The 17,705-nt window shown below is 47.5% G+C and overlaps 1 protein-coding gene across 1 annotated transcript in view; it reads left to right on the top strand.

Moving 5' to 3' along the window:
* Positions 1-11,251, top strand: part of LOC139170643 (protocadherin-23-like) — a 67,931-nt gene extending 56,680 nt beyond the window's left edge. The window contains exons 16-18 of the mRNA XM_070758134.1: positions 2,749-2,960; positions 4,405-4,560; positions 11,135-11,251. Of these exons, the coding sequence (XP_070614235.1) occupies positions 2,749-2,960; positions 4,405-4,560; positions 11,135-11,251 (485 nt within the window). The remainder of the gene's footprint in view (positions 1-2,748; positions 2,961-4,404; positions 4,561-11,134) is intronic.
* The last annotated feature ends 6,454 nt before the right edge of the window (positions 11,252-17,705 follow it).

Genomic DNA, 17,705 nt, shown 5'->3' with positions numbered 1-17,705 from the left:
TAGAGTACAATACTAAGAAACTGGCATATATGCCTAATAGGAACATAACTGAATAATTGTTAACTAGGATACTTGCTGATTAGGAAATAGTGCATGTTGTTATTGCTGCTACTACATCCAGCCTTTCATGAAGAAATGCCACCATGTAAGGGAATTCTGGGGGCAAGTAGCTAAGATGACCAGAGAATCCCATAGTCTATCTCAAGTATCTGTCAGTGACATTGGTTTGTTTGTTTGTTTATTGGATTTGTATGCCTCCCCTCTCCGAGGACTTGAGGCTGCTCACAACATATCATAAAACAGTGTACAATATAAATAAGATCCAATTAATATAACTAGCTATTCTAAAAACCCTGGAGCATTAAAAATAAAAAAGCACTATAGATGGGTTGTCAGGCTCTTACAGAAGGTGAGGAGGGGGGGGCAGTACAAATCTTGGGGGGGGGGCTGATTCCAGAGTGCCGGAGCCCCCACAGAAAAGTTCTTCCCATAGGCCCCGTCAAGCGACATTGTCTAGTTGACGGGGCCTGGAGAAGGCCGATTCTATGGGAGCTAACCGGTCGCTGGGACTCATGCGGCAGGAGGCGGTCCCACAAGTAATCTAGTTCGATACCATGTAGGGATTTATATATCATAACCAATATTTTGAATCACATCCGGAAACCAACCAAAACCAAGGAGCCGGGGTGGCGCAGCAGGTAGAGTGCTGTACTGCAGGCCACTGAAGCTGATTGTAGATCTGAAGGTCAGCGGTTCAAATCTCATCACCGGCTCAAGGTTGACTCAGCCTTCCATCCTTCCGAGGTGGGTAAAATGAGGACCCGTTTGTGGGGGCAATAGGCTGGCTCTGTTAAAAAGTGCTATTGCTAACATGTTGTAAGCCACCCTGAGTCTAAGCTGAAGGGCGGCATAAAAATCGAATGAATGAATGAATGAATGAATGAATAAATAAATCGGCAGCCAATGCAGTCCGCGGAGTGCTAGAGAAACATGGGCATGCCTTAGGAGGCCTATGACAGCTCACGTGGCTGCATTCTGCATGATTTGCAGTTTCTGAACGCTCTTCAAAGGTAGCCCCATATAGAGAGCATTGCAGTAGTCGAATCTCGAGATGATAAGAGCATGAGTGACTGTGAGTAGAAACTCCCTATCCAAATAGGGCCGCAACTGGTACACCTGACGAACCTGGCCACACACACACCTTGCCACAGCCGAAACATATGAATTTTCTTGAAATTGCTTAATGAGCTTGTATCGACCATTAGTGCTCTCTAAAGACAAAGTCTTTCTAGTTCTGATTCTTTCAGTTTAAATCAAATGGCCCACATGGTAGATTTTCTTTGTAATATAGGTTCAGATCACCTATCTCATTTCTCCCCCCCCCATCCCCACATTCACTTTTGATTTTGCAAAGTTTATATTCACAAGAAATACACACTGATTTTAAAGCATAGTTTTAGTTGACTTAAAGGAATAAATGCTCTTTAAAAGTCTTTTTGGTCCAAAGAATTTGTGCCATTTTTGATCTTGGAGCTTACTGGTTTCTACATCTATTTTCTCGAAATCTGTTATTCTCTCTGCCTTTAGTTATAGGGAAAGCTAACCTTTTTTGTATAGGCGACTTACATCTTTTCTATGATCCATACACAGAGGGCCTCTTTTCTGGCACTGTTTCTTGTAACTCAGTATTTTCAAGGTTAATAGCCACATTAATCTTACCAAGTTGGCATCCTAACACACGGGGAGAGTGAAGCCCAACATTTTCAAAGATAATTTGCCTCTGTGCCTCTGGAATTGAGATTTGGTATTTATTCCAGTTATATGTGGTTTAAAAGACACACATGCTTCAATTCAACTGCAAGGATGCATACATTTTAATTTATATAAATCCAATATATGCATTTAAATTTTGCTATGAAGACTCTGGTTTTTTGAAAAGTAAATTTTGGCCTGCTTTATATTTTTTCAGGCTGTTTACCAAACTGTTTTGGTAAACAAACAAACAAGACAAAAAATGGTCTACATTGTTTGTAGAATGCTCTATTTTTTAACTTAAGTTAAGAACAGATGGTATTATCCATTAATTTTTGTAAGAACTATTTTATTAAGATTTCAAGAGTGTAACTTGTTACCAAATTGCCAGAATAATTTTTCATTTTCACACTCTAGAAATTTCATTTTCATTTATTTATTTATTTATTTATTTATTTATTTATTTATTTATTTATTTATTTATTTATTTATTTATTTATTTTTGTAAGAACCATTTTATTAAGATTTCAAGAGTGTAACTTGTTACCAAATTGCCAGAATAATTTTTCATTTTCACACTCTAGAAATTTCATTTTTTTATTTATTTACTTACTTACTTACTTACTTACTTACTTACTTACTTACTTACTTACTTTACTTACTTTACTTACTTTACTTACTTACTTACTCATTCGATTTTTATGCCGCCCTTCTCCTTAGACTCAGGGCGGCTTACAACATGTTAGCAATAGCACTTTTTAACAGAGCCAGCATATTGCCCCCACAATCCGGGTCCTCATTTTACCCACCTCAGAAGGATGGAAGGCTAAGTCAACCTTGAGCCGGTGATGAGATTTGAACCGCTGACCTACAGATCTACAGTCAGCTTCAGTGGCCTGCAGTACAGCACTCTACCTGTTGCGCCACTCCGGCTCTTTTAACAAGAGAATAATTTTCATTGCATATGTAACAGTCTGAAACTTATTTTGTCTTTAGGTGAAATTACAGTAAAACGTACTGAATTTCTTGACTATGAAATCAGAAAGGAAGTGCATTTTTCAGTTGTAGCTGAAAATGGCATGGCTTCAGCAGTGTGTGGTGTGACAGTATTCTTACAGGACATTAATGACAATGCACCTCAGTTTGAACAAAGCTATATCAGAGCATCAGTTTGGGAAGGCCAAGTCTATGTTGCATATATTACACAGGTAAGAACATAAGAATGCAAACATCCCCCTGTAGGATTAGATCCCTGGCCCATTTTGTGTCACAACATCCAACCAACTACTCAAGATAGCCCACTAGTTTTCCACCAGATTGCATTTAGAAGCAAACAGGAAGTGTTAACACTCTCCCTATAAGTTATCAAGCATTGTAAGAAGAAATACTACTTCAAAATCAAGAAAAATAACTCCATGTGTATATGTGATTTTCGTTTGAATGGAAACCTAGAACCTGGGTTTAGGAAGCTAGCCAAGAACTCCCATGCACATTGTTACCCCTTCTTGTTCAGATGTGAATGACAGAAAAGTTCAAAAGATACATATTATTTCAGCGATTTCAAATATGACAAAAATTGTCTATAAACTCTGTTTTGTTGAGATGTACACTGCTTAAAAAAATAAAGAGAACACTCAAATAACGCATCCTAGATCTGAATGAATGAAATATTCTTATTGAATACTTTATTCTATACAAAGTTGAATGTGCTGACAACAAAATGAAATTGATTGTCAATCATTGTTGCTTCCTAAGTAGACAGTTTGATTTCACAAAAGTTTGATCTACTTGGAATTATATTCTGTTGTTTAAGTGTTCCCTTTATTTTTTTGAGCGCTCATCATCTTCAGGATGGTGTTTCTGACTTTGTGCTAGTGTGAACAAAACGAAGCTAAAAACACCAGCCTGAAGATGACGAGTGGAACCTCATTGAAGCGTCACCAAGATTCTATCAATCTTACATGGGAAAAGTCCCGAATACGTATACATATATAACATATACAGTATATGTTATATTATATATATTATACACACACACACACACACACATGTGTTTTTCTGTTGAGTCACCCGGCATACCCAAATATGGGAGTGAGCTCACTGTTCCCTATTGCCTTTCAGCCCCACTACAGGAGCCATCCAGACACAAACCATATTTTCCAAACTTGCAAAGAACTGATAAAGAAATAAAGGGAGACTGGTATTGAAAAAAGCTTGAAATAGATCTATACCAGTCTCCCTTTATTTCTTTATCAGTTCTTTGCAAGTTTGGAAAATATACATATATAATTTATATATATATATATAAATGTTGTACAACTGGCATTTCTTATAGATAGCATATCCACCTATGAAATTGCATTAAGTGGACAGTTTGATTTCACAGAAGTTTGATTTACTTGTGTTGTTTAAGTGTTCTCTTCACTTTTTGTGCAGTATATTTCATAAGTTGTTGATCAATTATATATTGAATTATATATGCACATATTGTCACACATGGCCAAAATATGACCAAAAGCATATTCTTAAAAAATAGAAATAAAGCTAACCTCTCTTATTAATATCATAGGCAGTTTTCTGTTCTGGAATGGCAGACATATGTCCTAGAATCTTTACCGCCTCAGAATTAGCATGGATTTTGTATCCATACAGATCTATGCAACAGACTCTGACAGTGGACGAAATGGAGAAATTGAATATTCTATTTTATTTGGGAATATAAACGAAGTATTTCTCATTGATTCAACACGAGGAATTATATCTACAAATATGGCCCTGGATCGTGAAAACATTTCATTATATAGGTTTGTAATTATTATAAAATCTATATTATATAATGTTTGACATAATCTTTGAAAATGTGTTACTTATATTATAAGGAAATACAATACTGATATGCATATGGTTATACACATTAATTTTTTTTCTGAATCTGAACCAGTGCTACCCCAAAAGTGTTGGGTGTAGTTGTATGTTATGTGAATAATGAATGCTGTGTTGTTAGTTTTGTTCCCTGTGTCCTTCAGTGTTTATTGTCATATTCTATGTCAGAAATATAGTATATCGGTGTTATTTCTTCTCTCCATCACTTAATCTTTAGTCTTCTTTTCAAGTGACATCCAATTTTTGAATTAACGATCCTGTTGTTTGCAGCCAGGACAAGTGTTTTCCAGTACCACTGGTCGAGGGCTCTTTGTCGGCTTCCTGGGGGGTTTGTCACCCCTCCCAGAAAACCTGACAATGTCCACCTTCTTCACCACCCCTCCAGGGTGGTTCTGACCTGGTTCTGACCAAATTTCCGGGAAAATCCGTGTCGCCACAGTAATTGGCCACTCCTCCCTCTCTGAATCTCATTTTCTGACACAGAATCATAAGAAGTTGTCAAATCAGATGGTGGTCTATCTAATATAGGGGTATCAAATTCTATACTGTTGTGGACTGCGTTGGGATTTTGTTTGCCTTTGAGGAGCCAAGGTGGGTATGGCGTGGTTATTGCGGTAGACAGTGGGAGTTACTGGATTTGGGTTGGCAGCAACCAGTCCCTTGCCATCCCCAGGATGGCCTGTGGGCCAACTCTGCATCCTATCATGGCAGGATTTGGCCCAAGGGCTGCGTATTTTATACCTTTGATCTAGCATATTATTGCTTACATGATGACAGAGCTCTCCATAATTCCACCTTGGAATCTTTGTCCACACTGACCCTAAAAGTGTCTTCTTGCAAATGATAGGATAGAACCCTTTCTTGGGAAATATTACTAATCATTATATATGGAATAGTAGTAGTATCTTTGAAGAATGTATTTTGCAGAGAAAGCGCAGAGAAATAAATATTCTTGATCAAATGAAACTCATTTTTCCCCATTTCTGATCAGTTATTTTCTTCAACTAAGGATAACACAACTAATGTCACAATATCAGACTTATACTACACAAAAGCTATTCAAGCTGTATATTTTCTCCCATAGATTTGCATATTAAAAAGTGGAGTTGACATAATTAATTGAAATTAATGAATTCAGAATGCAACCATGGTAAGATCACAAGAAATGCTCATAATTAAGCCTTTTAAAATAAATTGCCCAATGAGATATTTAAGATATTTAAGATGCTGCCTTCTGGAGAAAGGAGAGGATGGAGGAACGCCGAGCCACCGCTGTGGAGATGCCGAGGGAGAGCCAAGGGAGAGCATGGCACCGGAGAAACATCTTGCTGGTGCAGAGAAATGCGGAGAAAGGGCGGTGGGACCGGACTGGATGGAGGACGGAGGGTCGTAGCGCCGGCAGGGAGGCGATGAGAGGAGCCGAGGGGAGCGAGAGGAGTCGAGTCCCCGCCGGGATAGACCTCCAGCCCGACTCCGGAGGTGAGAGGTCCGGTGTCGAGATGGCAGTGTCGGTGAACGACGGAGACAACGTGGGGGAGAGAGACAGCTTTTTTTGGGGGGGGGACGGAATGGAGTCCAGTGGCGGTGGCCAGCTTCAACGCCAATGGATGAATGAAGACATCTAGGGGCAATAATTTAGCCCCCTCCCCCGTATGGCACCAGTGGGTGAGAGCTGCTGGGGGCCAGGGGGAGATTTAAAAACTAAGAACTGAGGATTATTTCTCCAACTTCCCCCCCTTCCCCTCTTAACCTTGATTCTTGATTTGTGTGTATCATCGCTGAGGAACTATGCCCCCTTGTGGATTGTGGATGGATTGAAGAACTATGCCGCCATGTGGTCTGATTTTAAAAGACAACTAGAAAGAGAGGAGGTTTAACATCAAGACTCTTTGAACTAGATTAAGACCTTAGACCATGGAGACCAAGGAACACCGCACCTGGACTGACTGATTGATTACTGATGATTATAAAATGTTTTAAGATCTGATTTTATACCATCAAAAAAAATATCAATTTTTACTAATTTATAATTTTTATCCTATATTTATATAAGTATAATTTTAATGTTTTAGTGTTTTAAATTTTTATCAATTGCTATTTTATACTGTTACTAATTTAATTGTTTTTTAATATAATTGGGGTGCTAAGTAATGGATGACTGGGATAAGTATACTTGTGGGTATGAATGGAATGATTGGTATAATTGGGTTGGTGGGGGGGGGGTTATGGTATGGATGAGTTGATTGATAGTAGTGTGAATGATAGATTTGGCCCACCTGACGCTCGGGAGACGGGAGAGGAAGGGGCACCGATCTCTGGGGTGGCAGAGGGTCGGAATATCCCTGTGTTGCTGGGGAGAGGCAGATATGGCGGGGGCCACAGAGCTAGCCATTCCAGGGGAACGAGGGACCGTTGCTTAATAACGGTCCCTTGTTCTGGCTCTGTGAGCCCAATCTTGGGTACTGGTGATGAGTGTAACTCTGGCCCTGGACTCAGGTTGCTGCTGCTTAACGCCAGGTCGGTGGTAAATAAAGCTCTCCTCATCCGGGATCTGATCCTGGATGAGGAGGCCGACCTGGCTTGTATTACAGTGATCCCTCGATTTTCGCGATCTTGATCTTCGCGAAACGCTATATCGCGATTTTTCCCACCCGATGACGTCACTCTCTTCCTTCCTTTCTCATCTTTCTTTCTCTCTCTCTTTCTCTATCTTGCTTCTTCCTCTCTCACACTCTCTTCCTCCCTCTCTCATCTCTTTCTTTCCTTCTCTCTCTTTCTCTATCTCTCCCCCTCTTGCTGGCGGGCGGCAGGTGGGCGGGCGAGCGGGGGCATCAGCGAAGAGCCGGGCTTTCCCCTTTGCGTGGGCGGCGGGGAAAGCCCGATCTTCGTCTCCTCGCTGCCGCCGCCGAGCAGATCAGCTGCTGGGCGGCCAAAGCAGCAGCGAGCAGATGAAGATCCGGATTTCCCCGCCGCCCACGCAAACTCCACCATCTGTGCATGCGCGGCCATGGAAAAAGGGCACGCATGCACAGATGGTGTTTTTACTTCCGCAACCCTACATCGCGAAAAATCGATTATCGTGAGGGGTCTTGGAACGGAACCCTCGCGATAATCGAGGGATCACTGTACTGAAACCTGGCTGGGCCCGGAGGGAGGTGTTCCTCTCTCTGAAATTTGCCCAGCCGGGTTTCAGATATGGCATCAACCTCGACCCCAGGGAAGGAGGGGAGGAGTGGCTATTATAGCCAGGGAGAGCCTTTGCCTGCATAGACTCATTGCTCCAGAAATTGCGGGTTGCGAGTCTCTCTTGTTGAAGTTGGACTTAGGGGTCCAGGTGGGCTTATTTCTCACGTACATGCCTCCCAGCTGCATGTCAAAAGCCCTGCCTGTGCTCCCCGAGGAGGTAGCCGGGTTGGCGGTGGAGTTCCCCGGACTCATTGTCCTGGGGGACTTCAACCTGCCGTCACTCGGCGAAACCTCTGGGTTGGCACAGGAGTTCATGGCCACCATGACAGCCATGGACCTGACTCAAGTAGTACAGGGTCCGACTCACGAGGGAGGGCACGCACCTGACATGGTATTCCTTTCCGAGCAATTGAGAAATGGTCTGAGACAAAGGGGCTTAGAAGCATTGCCTTTGTCATGGTCAGACCATTTTCTACTACGGCTTGACTTCCTGGCTCCAATCCTTCCCCGCAGGGAGGCGGAACCAATGAAGATGTTCTGCCCCAGACGCCTGATGGACCCAGTGGGCTTTCAGACGGCGCTTGGGGTTATTCCAGAGGCACTCATCCACAGTTCGGCGGAGTCTCTTGCGGAGGCCTGGAATATGGCTGCTGCGGAGGCTCTCGACCGGATTGCGCCTTTGCGACCTCTCCGTGGCGCTAGACCCCGTAGAGCCCCATGGTTCAACGAGGAGCTCTGGGAGTTGAAACGCCAAAAGAGACGTCTAGAGAAGCGATGGAGGAAGAGTAGGTCTGAATCTGATCGAACACTTGTAAGAGCTTTTATTAAGACTTACAAAGTGGCGCTCAAGGCGGCAAGATGCGCGTACCATGCCGCCTTGATTGCATCAGCGGAATCCCGCCCGGCCGCTCTGTTTAGGGTGACCCACTCCCTTCTTAACCAGGGGGGAGTTGGGGAGCCCTTGCAGAGTAGCGCCGAGGAGTTTAACACGTTTTTCGCTGATAAAGTCGCTCAGATCCGGGCCGACCTCGACTCCAATTGTAAAACAGAGTCAACTGACAATGAGTCAGTCGAGGTGACTGGGGCACATACTTGTCCACCTGTCTGGGAAGAGTTTGATCTGGTGACACCTGATGAAGTGGACAAGGCCATTGGAGCTGTGAGTTCCGCCACCTGTCTACTGGATCCGTGTCCCTCCTGGTTGGTCTTGGCTAGCAGGGAGGTGACACGGAGCTGGGCCCAGGAGATTACCAACGCTTCCTTGGGGAGGGGAGTTTTTCCAACACTCTATAAAGAAGCGCTCGTGCGCCCCCTCCTCCAGAAGCCTTCCCTGGACCCAGCCGTACATAACAACTATCGTCCAGTCTCCAACCTTCCCTTTATGGGGAAGGTTGTTGAGAAGGTGGTGGCACTCCAGCTCCAGCGGTCCTTGGAAGAAGCCGATTATCTAGGTCCCCGGCAGTCGGGTTTCAGGCCCGGTTACAGCACGGAAACTGCTTTGGTCGCGTTGATGGATGATCTCTGGCGGGCCCGGGACAGGGGTTTATCCTCTGTCCTGGTGCTCCTCGATCATGGTATCCTCTCAGCGGCTTTCGATACCATCGACCATGGTATCCTTCTGCACCGGTTGGAGGGGTTGGGGGTGGGAGGCACTGTACTTCAGTGGTTCTCCTCCTACCTCTCTGGCCGGTCGCAGTCTGTGTTAGTGGGGGGTCAGAGGTCGGCTCCGAGGTCTCTCTCCCCCTTGCTATTTAACATCTACATGAAACCGCTGGGTGAGATCATCCAAGGACATGGGGTGAGGTATCATCAATATGCCGATGATACCCAGCTTTACATCTCCACCCCATGCCCAGTCAACGAAGCGGTGGAAGTGATGTGCCGGTGCCTGGAGGCTGTTGAGGCCTGGATGGGTGTCAACAGACTCAAGCTCAACCCGGATAAGACGGAGTGGCTGTGGGTTTTGCCTCCCAAGGACAATTCCATCTGTCCGTCCATTACCCTGGGGGGGGGGAATTACTGACCCCCTCAGAGAGGGTCTGCAACTTGGGCATCCTCCTCGATCCACAGCTCACATTAGAAAACCATCTCTCAGCTGTGGCGAAGGGGGCGTTTGCCCAGGTTCGCCTGGTGCACCAGTTGCGGCCCTATCTGGACCGGGACTCATTGCTCACAGTCACTCATGCCCTCATCACCTCGAGGTTTGGCTACTGTAATGCTCTCTACATGGGGCTACCTTTGAAAAGTGTTCGGAAACTTCAGATCATGCAGAATGCAGCTGCGAGAGCAGTCATGGGCTTACCCAGGTATGCCCATGTTTCACCATCACTCCGCAGTCTGCATTAGCTGCCGATCAGTTTCCGGTCACAATTCAAAGTGTTGGTTATGACCTTTAAAGCCCTTCATGGCATCGGACCAGAATATCTCCGAGACCGCCTTCTGCCGCACGAATCTCAGCGACCGATTAGGTCCCACAGAGTGGGCCTCCTCCAGGTCCCATCAACTAAACAATGTCGGTTGGCGGGCCCCAGGGGAAGAGCCTTCTCTGTGGCGGCACCGGCTCTCTGGAACCAACTCCCCCCGGAGATCAGAACTGCCCCTACTCTTCCTGCCTTCCGTAAACTTCTTAAAACCCACCTTTGCCGTCAGGCATGGGGAAATTAAACATCTCCCCCTGGGCATGTTTAATTTATACATGGTATGCTTGTGTGTGTGTCTGTTAGTATATGGGGTTTTTAAAAATCTTTAAATATTTTAATTAATTGGAGTATTTATGATTTGTTTTCACTTGTTGTGAGCCGCCCCGAGTCTTCGGAGAGGGGCGGCATACAAATCCAAATAATAAATAAATAAATAAATAAATAAATAATAAAATAAATACTTCTTCTGTAGCGTGTTTTAGCTAAATGAAGTGAAGAAGAAGGTCCTTTTAAAGTAGGTAGTTATAAAATTTGTCTCTAAAAACATAACATTCCAGGAAATTCAGGATGCTTTATTCTGTCTCCAGTTTTCACAAAACGGGAAAATTGTTTATTATAGCCCAATTCTGTTCATTTTCATGTTGATTTAAATGTTCATTTAACTTTGTCTTGTCTCAGTGCCTTGTTTATCAGTGTAAACTTTTCCCTCCATTATATTTGTCCATTGAAATAAAATGCTTTAGTGTGAGAGGTAACCCAAAATATTGAAGTAGGTCTTTGGGAATTGTACTTTAACAAACATAACCTAATTTATTTATTTGTTGTATTTATATGCCGCTCATTCAAAACGGACTCTGTCACTCTAATGCGTGTGACATTTGCCGCTTCTAAAGGAACTGGTGAAAATTCTTCATGCTAGACAGGGCAAATTGAAAAGCCTGGACTCAGGCTTCAGTGACAACAGCTCTTTATTCAGCAACTATGTACAAATCCAGCAACTGCTTGCCTGACAGCTTGCCCTTTTATAGGGAGCTATCAGGCAGCTCCTCCAATCAGGTTGGCTTATATTCCTGCTGGAACAGTGGACCTGATTGAAATCTCCTTAACTGACCCAATCTAATGCTTCATGTTATGGTTTGCATCTTCTTTAATCAGCACGCTTGAAGTTTCATCTAAAATAGGTTGGCAGCATTTGAGGGATGTGGGTTCCTGATCTTCTGGAAAAATACAGTAGGCCATTATATAGTCAGCAACATCATGATGCAATGACATCATAGAAACAAATGAAGGTGAATTTACCAGCTTCCTTTGGGAAGATGTGATGTGATGTTCATCCATTGTTTTCGAAGATGTCCTTGACATCTTGGGGGTGGGGGATGTCAAGACTTGCACATGAATTAAATTAAAGTGAGTGAGAGGTGCACATAGTGAGCCCCTCTCTTTCCAGATTCCATCTTGCTCCAATAGCAGGACAATAGTCAAGACCAGTGATGGCAAATCTTTTTTTCCTTGGGTGCTGAAAGAACATGGACAAACTCTATCGTGCATGCATGAGTGCCCACACCCATAATTCAATGCCTGGGAAGGACGAAAACAGCTCCCCCCCCCCCAGAGGCACTCTGGAGGCCGGAAACGGCAGGCTTTCCAATTTCTGGTGGGTTCAGTAGGCTCGTGTTTCGCCCTCACCAGGCTCCAAAGGCTTCCCTGAAGCTGGGAAATCCCTCCCTATCCCCCCCGGAGGCTCTCTGTAAGCCTAAAACACCCTCCCAGAGCCTTTGTGTGAGCCACAAATCAGCTGGCTGGCACACACACGCATGTTGGAGCTGAGCTAGGGCAACAGCTCGTGTGCCAACAGATATGGCTCTGCGTGCCACCTGTGGCACCCATGTCATAGGTTCACCATCACTGGTCAAGACAGTTGGAGATGGTCTGGGCACAGTGGTTGACCAGGGTGTCTTTCATGTCTTGCCTTTCTCTGTATTGCTTACAGAGGCTGCCTTCTTGACTGTTGTCCTAATCTATCCGCTTAGTCCGCCGGAATCTATCTAGATAGACAAGGCCCAATCTCACTGAAGGCCGATGACCCAATGACTATTCTCAACCTAGTTTGGCCAGCCTGTTTGGCCAGCCAGGGTGTGGCTGCTGCACATGCTACAGCTATTGGGAGCCAAAGGTGATAGCTGAGTGACAAGTGGGGACCAAAGGTGAATGAGCTGCCCTAAAAACCTCCCCAAAATGAGCTGCCATAAATGGACATGATATGCTCCTATATCAGAGGTGCTACCCCTCCTGGACACCCCATACACCCCTTTGGGAAGATAGGTGTGTGCTGAATGTACAAAGTGGAAATCTGAGACTAAAAAAGTTCAGTCCCAACAATTCCAGCTCATATTTTAGAGGACACTTTGGCCTGTTTTCAGGGAGTTGGAGGATTTAAAAATGAAAAATGCGCCCCCCATTCCACTTTGTATCATGGTTGGTTACAGTCATATAGTTAGACTAGAATTCACATTTGTGTCCTTCTCGAGGACCTGTACAGACTGTTTTTGTTTAACCACTCACCTCCAGCCACATCCATTATCCATTTCTTATCAATGAGAGTAGTGGGTTCTAAAACCCTTTGCTACAGGTTTGCGCATGAGAGATGCTTCTGTGCATGCGCAGAAGGGGCCTGGATGGTCGGAGCCTCCCTCCGCCAGTGCTATAGATTCGCAGAAATATTGTCACTATCAGATTTGGGCAGCACAGTATCAAGATGGTGGATATACAAAGGACGCTATTTCTGGTTGCCTAATGTTAGTCTAAAACATATTGCTGGAGAGACGGAGTAACGACACGGACACCAGAGCTGGATTTAAAATTGGGTCATTTTTATTAACATAAATTTGCATAATTTATTCAAATACTTTGCATAAATTAGCATAAACAACTATGACCCGGAACTGGACCTGCAGGGTCAAACAAATACTTCCGGGGCGGAAATGACGTTATGCCAGTAAACATTCCTGGGCAACTCATGGGCGTATCTCGATGCAAGGTCCAGGTGAGGGCCAGGCCGTCACCTGTGACCTTTTCTGCCATGCTGTGCATGAGGGGGGTCCCACCGGCTAACCCGAATCGGGGAATTAAAGGTGCAGGACCCAAAGACAGGTTCCCCCCAGCTGCTCAGGCAGAAACTCCCTCCATGAGCTTGCAGAGAACCTGTCAATCATCCCCAAAGATGCCCAAGGGAGAACGCGCGGTTGCTAAACCACCCAATTTTCCGCCCCTAACCTGCCTACCCAAATGACCAAAGGTAAGCCAATTAACCTAATTAATGCAAGCACCCCCTAACCGCACAGCCATCACCCCAGTGTGGAATGGGCGAAAAAACAGCTCAGCTAAGAGGCAGAACTGCAAAAAATTCCCATTCGGCCCCCTAAGGGCGACCCCTAAGCACACTGCAAAATAGTGGAGGGCGGGCGGGTGTCTGCTCAGGAGCTTGGTCCGGGCGAAAAGGAAGAGCCCCGGGCCTGCTCGCCCTTATATAGGGCAAGCAGGCCCCGCCCGGACCAATCAGGGCCTGGCCAATCAGGCCCCGATCTCCCGAGCGAAGTCTCGCATCGCGAGACTTCGCCCGGGATTCAAAATGGCGGCCGCCATGAGGGACCGTGTCTCCCGGTCCCTCCAGCAAAGCCTGCCTGCCGGGTAAGTCCGGCGCTGCCCTTGCTGGAGAGACGGAGTAACGACACGGACACCAGAGCTGGATTTAAAATTGGGTCATTTTTATTAACATAAATTTGCATAATTTATTCAAATACTTTGCATAAATTAGCATAAACAACTATGACCCGGAACTGGACCTGCAGGGTCAAACAAATACTTCCGGGGCGGAAATGACGTTATGCCAGTAAACATTCCTGGGCAACTCATGGGCGTATCTCGATGCAAGGTCCAGGTGAGGGCCAGGCCGTCACCTGTGACCTTTTCTGCCATGCTGTGCATGAGGGGGGTCCCACCGGCTAACCCGAATCGGGGAATTAAAGGTGCAGGACCCAAAGACAGGTTCCCCCCAGCTGCTCAGGCAGAAACTCCCTCCATGAGCTTGCAGAGAACCTGTCAATCATCCCCAAAGATGCCCAAGGGAGAACGCGCGGTTGCTAAACCACCCAATTTTCCGCCCCTAACCTGCCACAGGAGCGGGGGTCAGATCTCTATCTTGGCCCCCCGACTCCCCCCTCTATCTGCGCCAGCTCACGCAGAGACCGCTGCAGGTCCTGTAAGAAGATGGCGTTCCCCTGGTCAGACAGGTGAACGCCATCATCACGGTAGAGCCATGGCTGGTCTATTGATATAAGGGGATGAGGTATTACTACTCCACCCAACTCTCTAACTGTTTTACCCATAGCCCTATTCACCCGTCGCCTAGCCCGGTGAATGGCCCTAAGGGAAGAGGCATCCCTCCAAACAAGCCTAGGTAATAGTTCTGACCACACCACTTGTGTGGTGGGCCAGACCTCACGAAGCCTTCGCAGGTCTTCGCGTGCCTAAATGAACAGCGCCAGGCCTCCCAGTATGCACTGGTCATTGCCACCTAAGTGCAATACCAGCCACCTGGGTGCGGCCACAGGACACTGCCCACCCAAACCCACTTGGGAACGACTCCAGGAGCCGCCCCCCATATTGCCGGGCGCAGCCACAAAATGCTGACCGCCCAGCCACACCGGTAGGAGACCCTCCCACCGCATACCTCTCCGGCCCATCCAGGCAACCCTGACCCACCGCCCCAGGAACGGCTGGGTCCCGACAGCGCTCCTGGCCGCCAGGCGGCCGGCCCAGCAAATCATGCTGTGCCACACAGCAGCGCCGTCGGTGTCACGTCAGCCTGGGGACCTGCAAGAGGAAACACACGCAGAGAGGTCACCTAGCCTAAGCCCTGCCTAGGATCCTCAGCGGGCCCAACATAACCCAAATATGCCGCTGACCGCCAGCGGCCGATCACCCGAATCCAGTGGGCCGGGAAACCAGAAAGTGCCGTGCTAGTGGCGGCGCCGATACGGAACGAACGCGTTCCATAACCGGCGGGATCCGTGCCCACCTGGGCCATTGCCCTGGGTACTAACGCACAAAAGTATAAACGGGTCAGAAGGGATACCGTCCCAATGCCTAGACGGGTACCCCAGACCTGATCCCCGCAGAAAACACCAAAGCTGTAGGGCGGCCACCGTACACACCGATTGGTCGGCGGCCGCACTAAGGTAGATGGTAACCCCTCTGCGTAGCTGATCTGACTCAGACCGCCTTACCACAAGGGACCCCCCCCCTTGTCTAACGGCCAGATCAGCGTGCTGGAAGGCACGGAGCAAATTGCCAGCCTGAGATGAGGCCAGGCCTCGCTGGCCCCAAGGGCCCCAAGCATGACACCAGTCACTGCCCCAAAAAGACGGGCCTCTTACAATGAGGAACACAGACTGCCAAAAACCACGTTGATTAAAGCCAGCTGCTCCACCGTCGAGCCTGACGAGTGTCACCAGGGGCCCCCGCTCGCTCCCTCGTACGGCCTTCCAGCACCTACCGGATGCAAAGTCACCCGAAAAACTGCAAACCTCCCCGCCTTGTACAGAAAGGCGAGGCCGGCTAACCAGGACCGGATCATCCTAACTGACAGGCCACGCTGCCCAAGCTGGACGCAGAACCCGGCCAGGCGCTATACAGGGCCGGGCCAGCTAAGCTGGTAACCCCAGCCCTGCCTGAAATCCCCAAACTCCTTGCCCGCACGCTGGTATGCCCCAAGGTGCCGGGCGCCACAGACAAGGGGATTGCCCGGGATGCCTAGTCTCTCCACCACTCTGGATCCCTCCCAGACTCCAGAGGTGGCCGGGAAACTCCTCTGGCAACTCTCGGGCCCACGGGGCCAGGGTCCGAAACTTGGACAACTGACCACGGGACAAGGCATCAGCGACCCCGTTATCCAACCCGGGGACATGCTTAGCCAAAAACAATGCGTTTAGAGACAAGGACCTGTGCACAAAATGGCGGACAAGCCGCATAACCCTGTCGCTCTTTGAGGACAGGGCATTCACCACATGGACAACCGCTAGGTTGTCACACCAGAAGTGCACGGTCTTGTCCCTAAACTGCTCCCCCCAAAGCTCTAAGGCCACTATTAAGGGGAAGAGCTCCAAGAACGTAAGGTCCTTAACCAACGAAGAGGCGCTCCATTCCGGAGGCCATGCCGACCAGCACCACTGGTCACCTAACACTACCCCGAAACCACAAGTCCCCGCGGCGTCAGAGCAGAGCTGCAACTCAGCTTCCAACAGAAGCTCGTGCCTCCAGAAAGACAACCCGTTAAATCTATCCAAAAAATCCCGCCACACGCCGAGGTCAGCCCTGACCCCAGCGCAAAGGCGGGTACGATGATGGGGCAAACGGAGCCCCTTCATCGCATCATACAACCTCCTGGAAAAAGCCCTTCCAGGAACAACTACCCGACAGGCAAAATTAAGAATGCCTGCCAGTTCCTGCAGCTGCCGTAGGGTCACCTTCCGGCAGCCCAGGACCTCATCAAGCTTCCGCTTAATCTTAACCAACTTCTCTAGGGGCAATCTAGAAGATTGCTCCTCTGAGTCCAATTCAATACCCAGAAAGGTAATCCTGGTGGCGGGGCCTTCGGTCTTCTCAGAGGCTAAAGGCACCCCTAATTGAGCACAAAGGGCTTCGAAGTCCCGCATCAAAGCAAAACATTGCTCCGACTGCGCAGGCCCTGCTAACAGGAAATCATCAAGGTAGTGAACGACCATACCCAGACCACTTTGCCTCCTGAGCGCCCAAAAAGGTGCCTCCAAAAAGGTACTAAAACTCTCAAAAAGAGAGCACGAGACAGAGCACCCCATGGGCAAAGCTCTGTCCACGTAATAGCCCCCCTCGAAATGGAAGCCCAACAGCTCAAAGTCGTCTGGGTGTATGGGGAGGAGCCGGAATGCCGACTTAATGTCGCATTTACCCATAAGGGCTCCCACCCCACACTTCCTAACCATGGTCACGGCTGCATCAAAGGACGCATACCGGACCGAACACAGCTCGTCAGGAATGAAATCATTCACTGACTCCCCTTTTGGAAAGGACAAATGGTGAATCAACCTAAATTCACCACTCGCCTTTTTGGGGACCACACCTAAGGGAGACACCCGAAGATTCGGGAAGGGCGGCTCCGAGAAGGGCCCAAGGACCCTGCCCTCGGCAACCTCCTTCCCAATCTTCTCCCTAACAATGTCTTCATGACCAACAACCGACCTAAGGTTGTCAGACATGAAGGCCTTCCTAACACCCTGATAAGGGATCCGAAATCCCTCTGAAAAACCTAGCAAGAGAGCGGCCGCTCTCGAGCGAGGGTGGTAGTCGCCCAACCAACCCTCAAGCACCACTAAATTAATTGGGCTGGGCCCCTTTTCCCCCAGCAGGTGGGGGAGGCTTCGGGGGACC

The sequence above is a fragment of the Erythrolamprus reginae genome, chromosome 7, assembly GCF_031021105.1.
Source record: "Erythrolamprus reginae isolate rEryReg1 chromosome 7, rEryReg1.hap1, whole genome shotgun sequence".
Lineage (NCBI taxonomy): Eukaryota > Metazoa > Chordata > Lepidosauria > Squamata > Dipsadidae > Erythrolamprus > Erythrolamprus reginae.
Note: the sequence above shows the minus strand (reverse complement) of the source record. Positions and strands in the feature narration are given on the sequence as shown.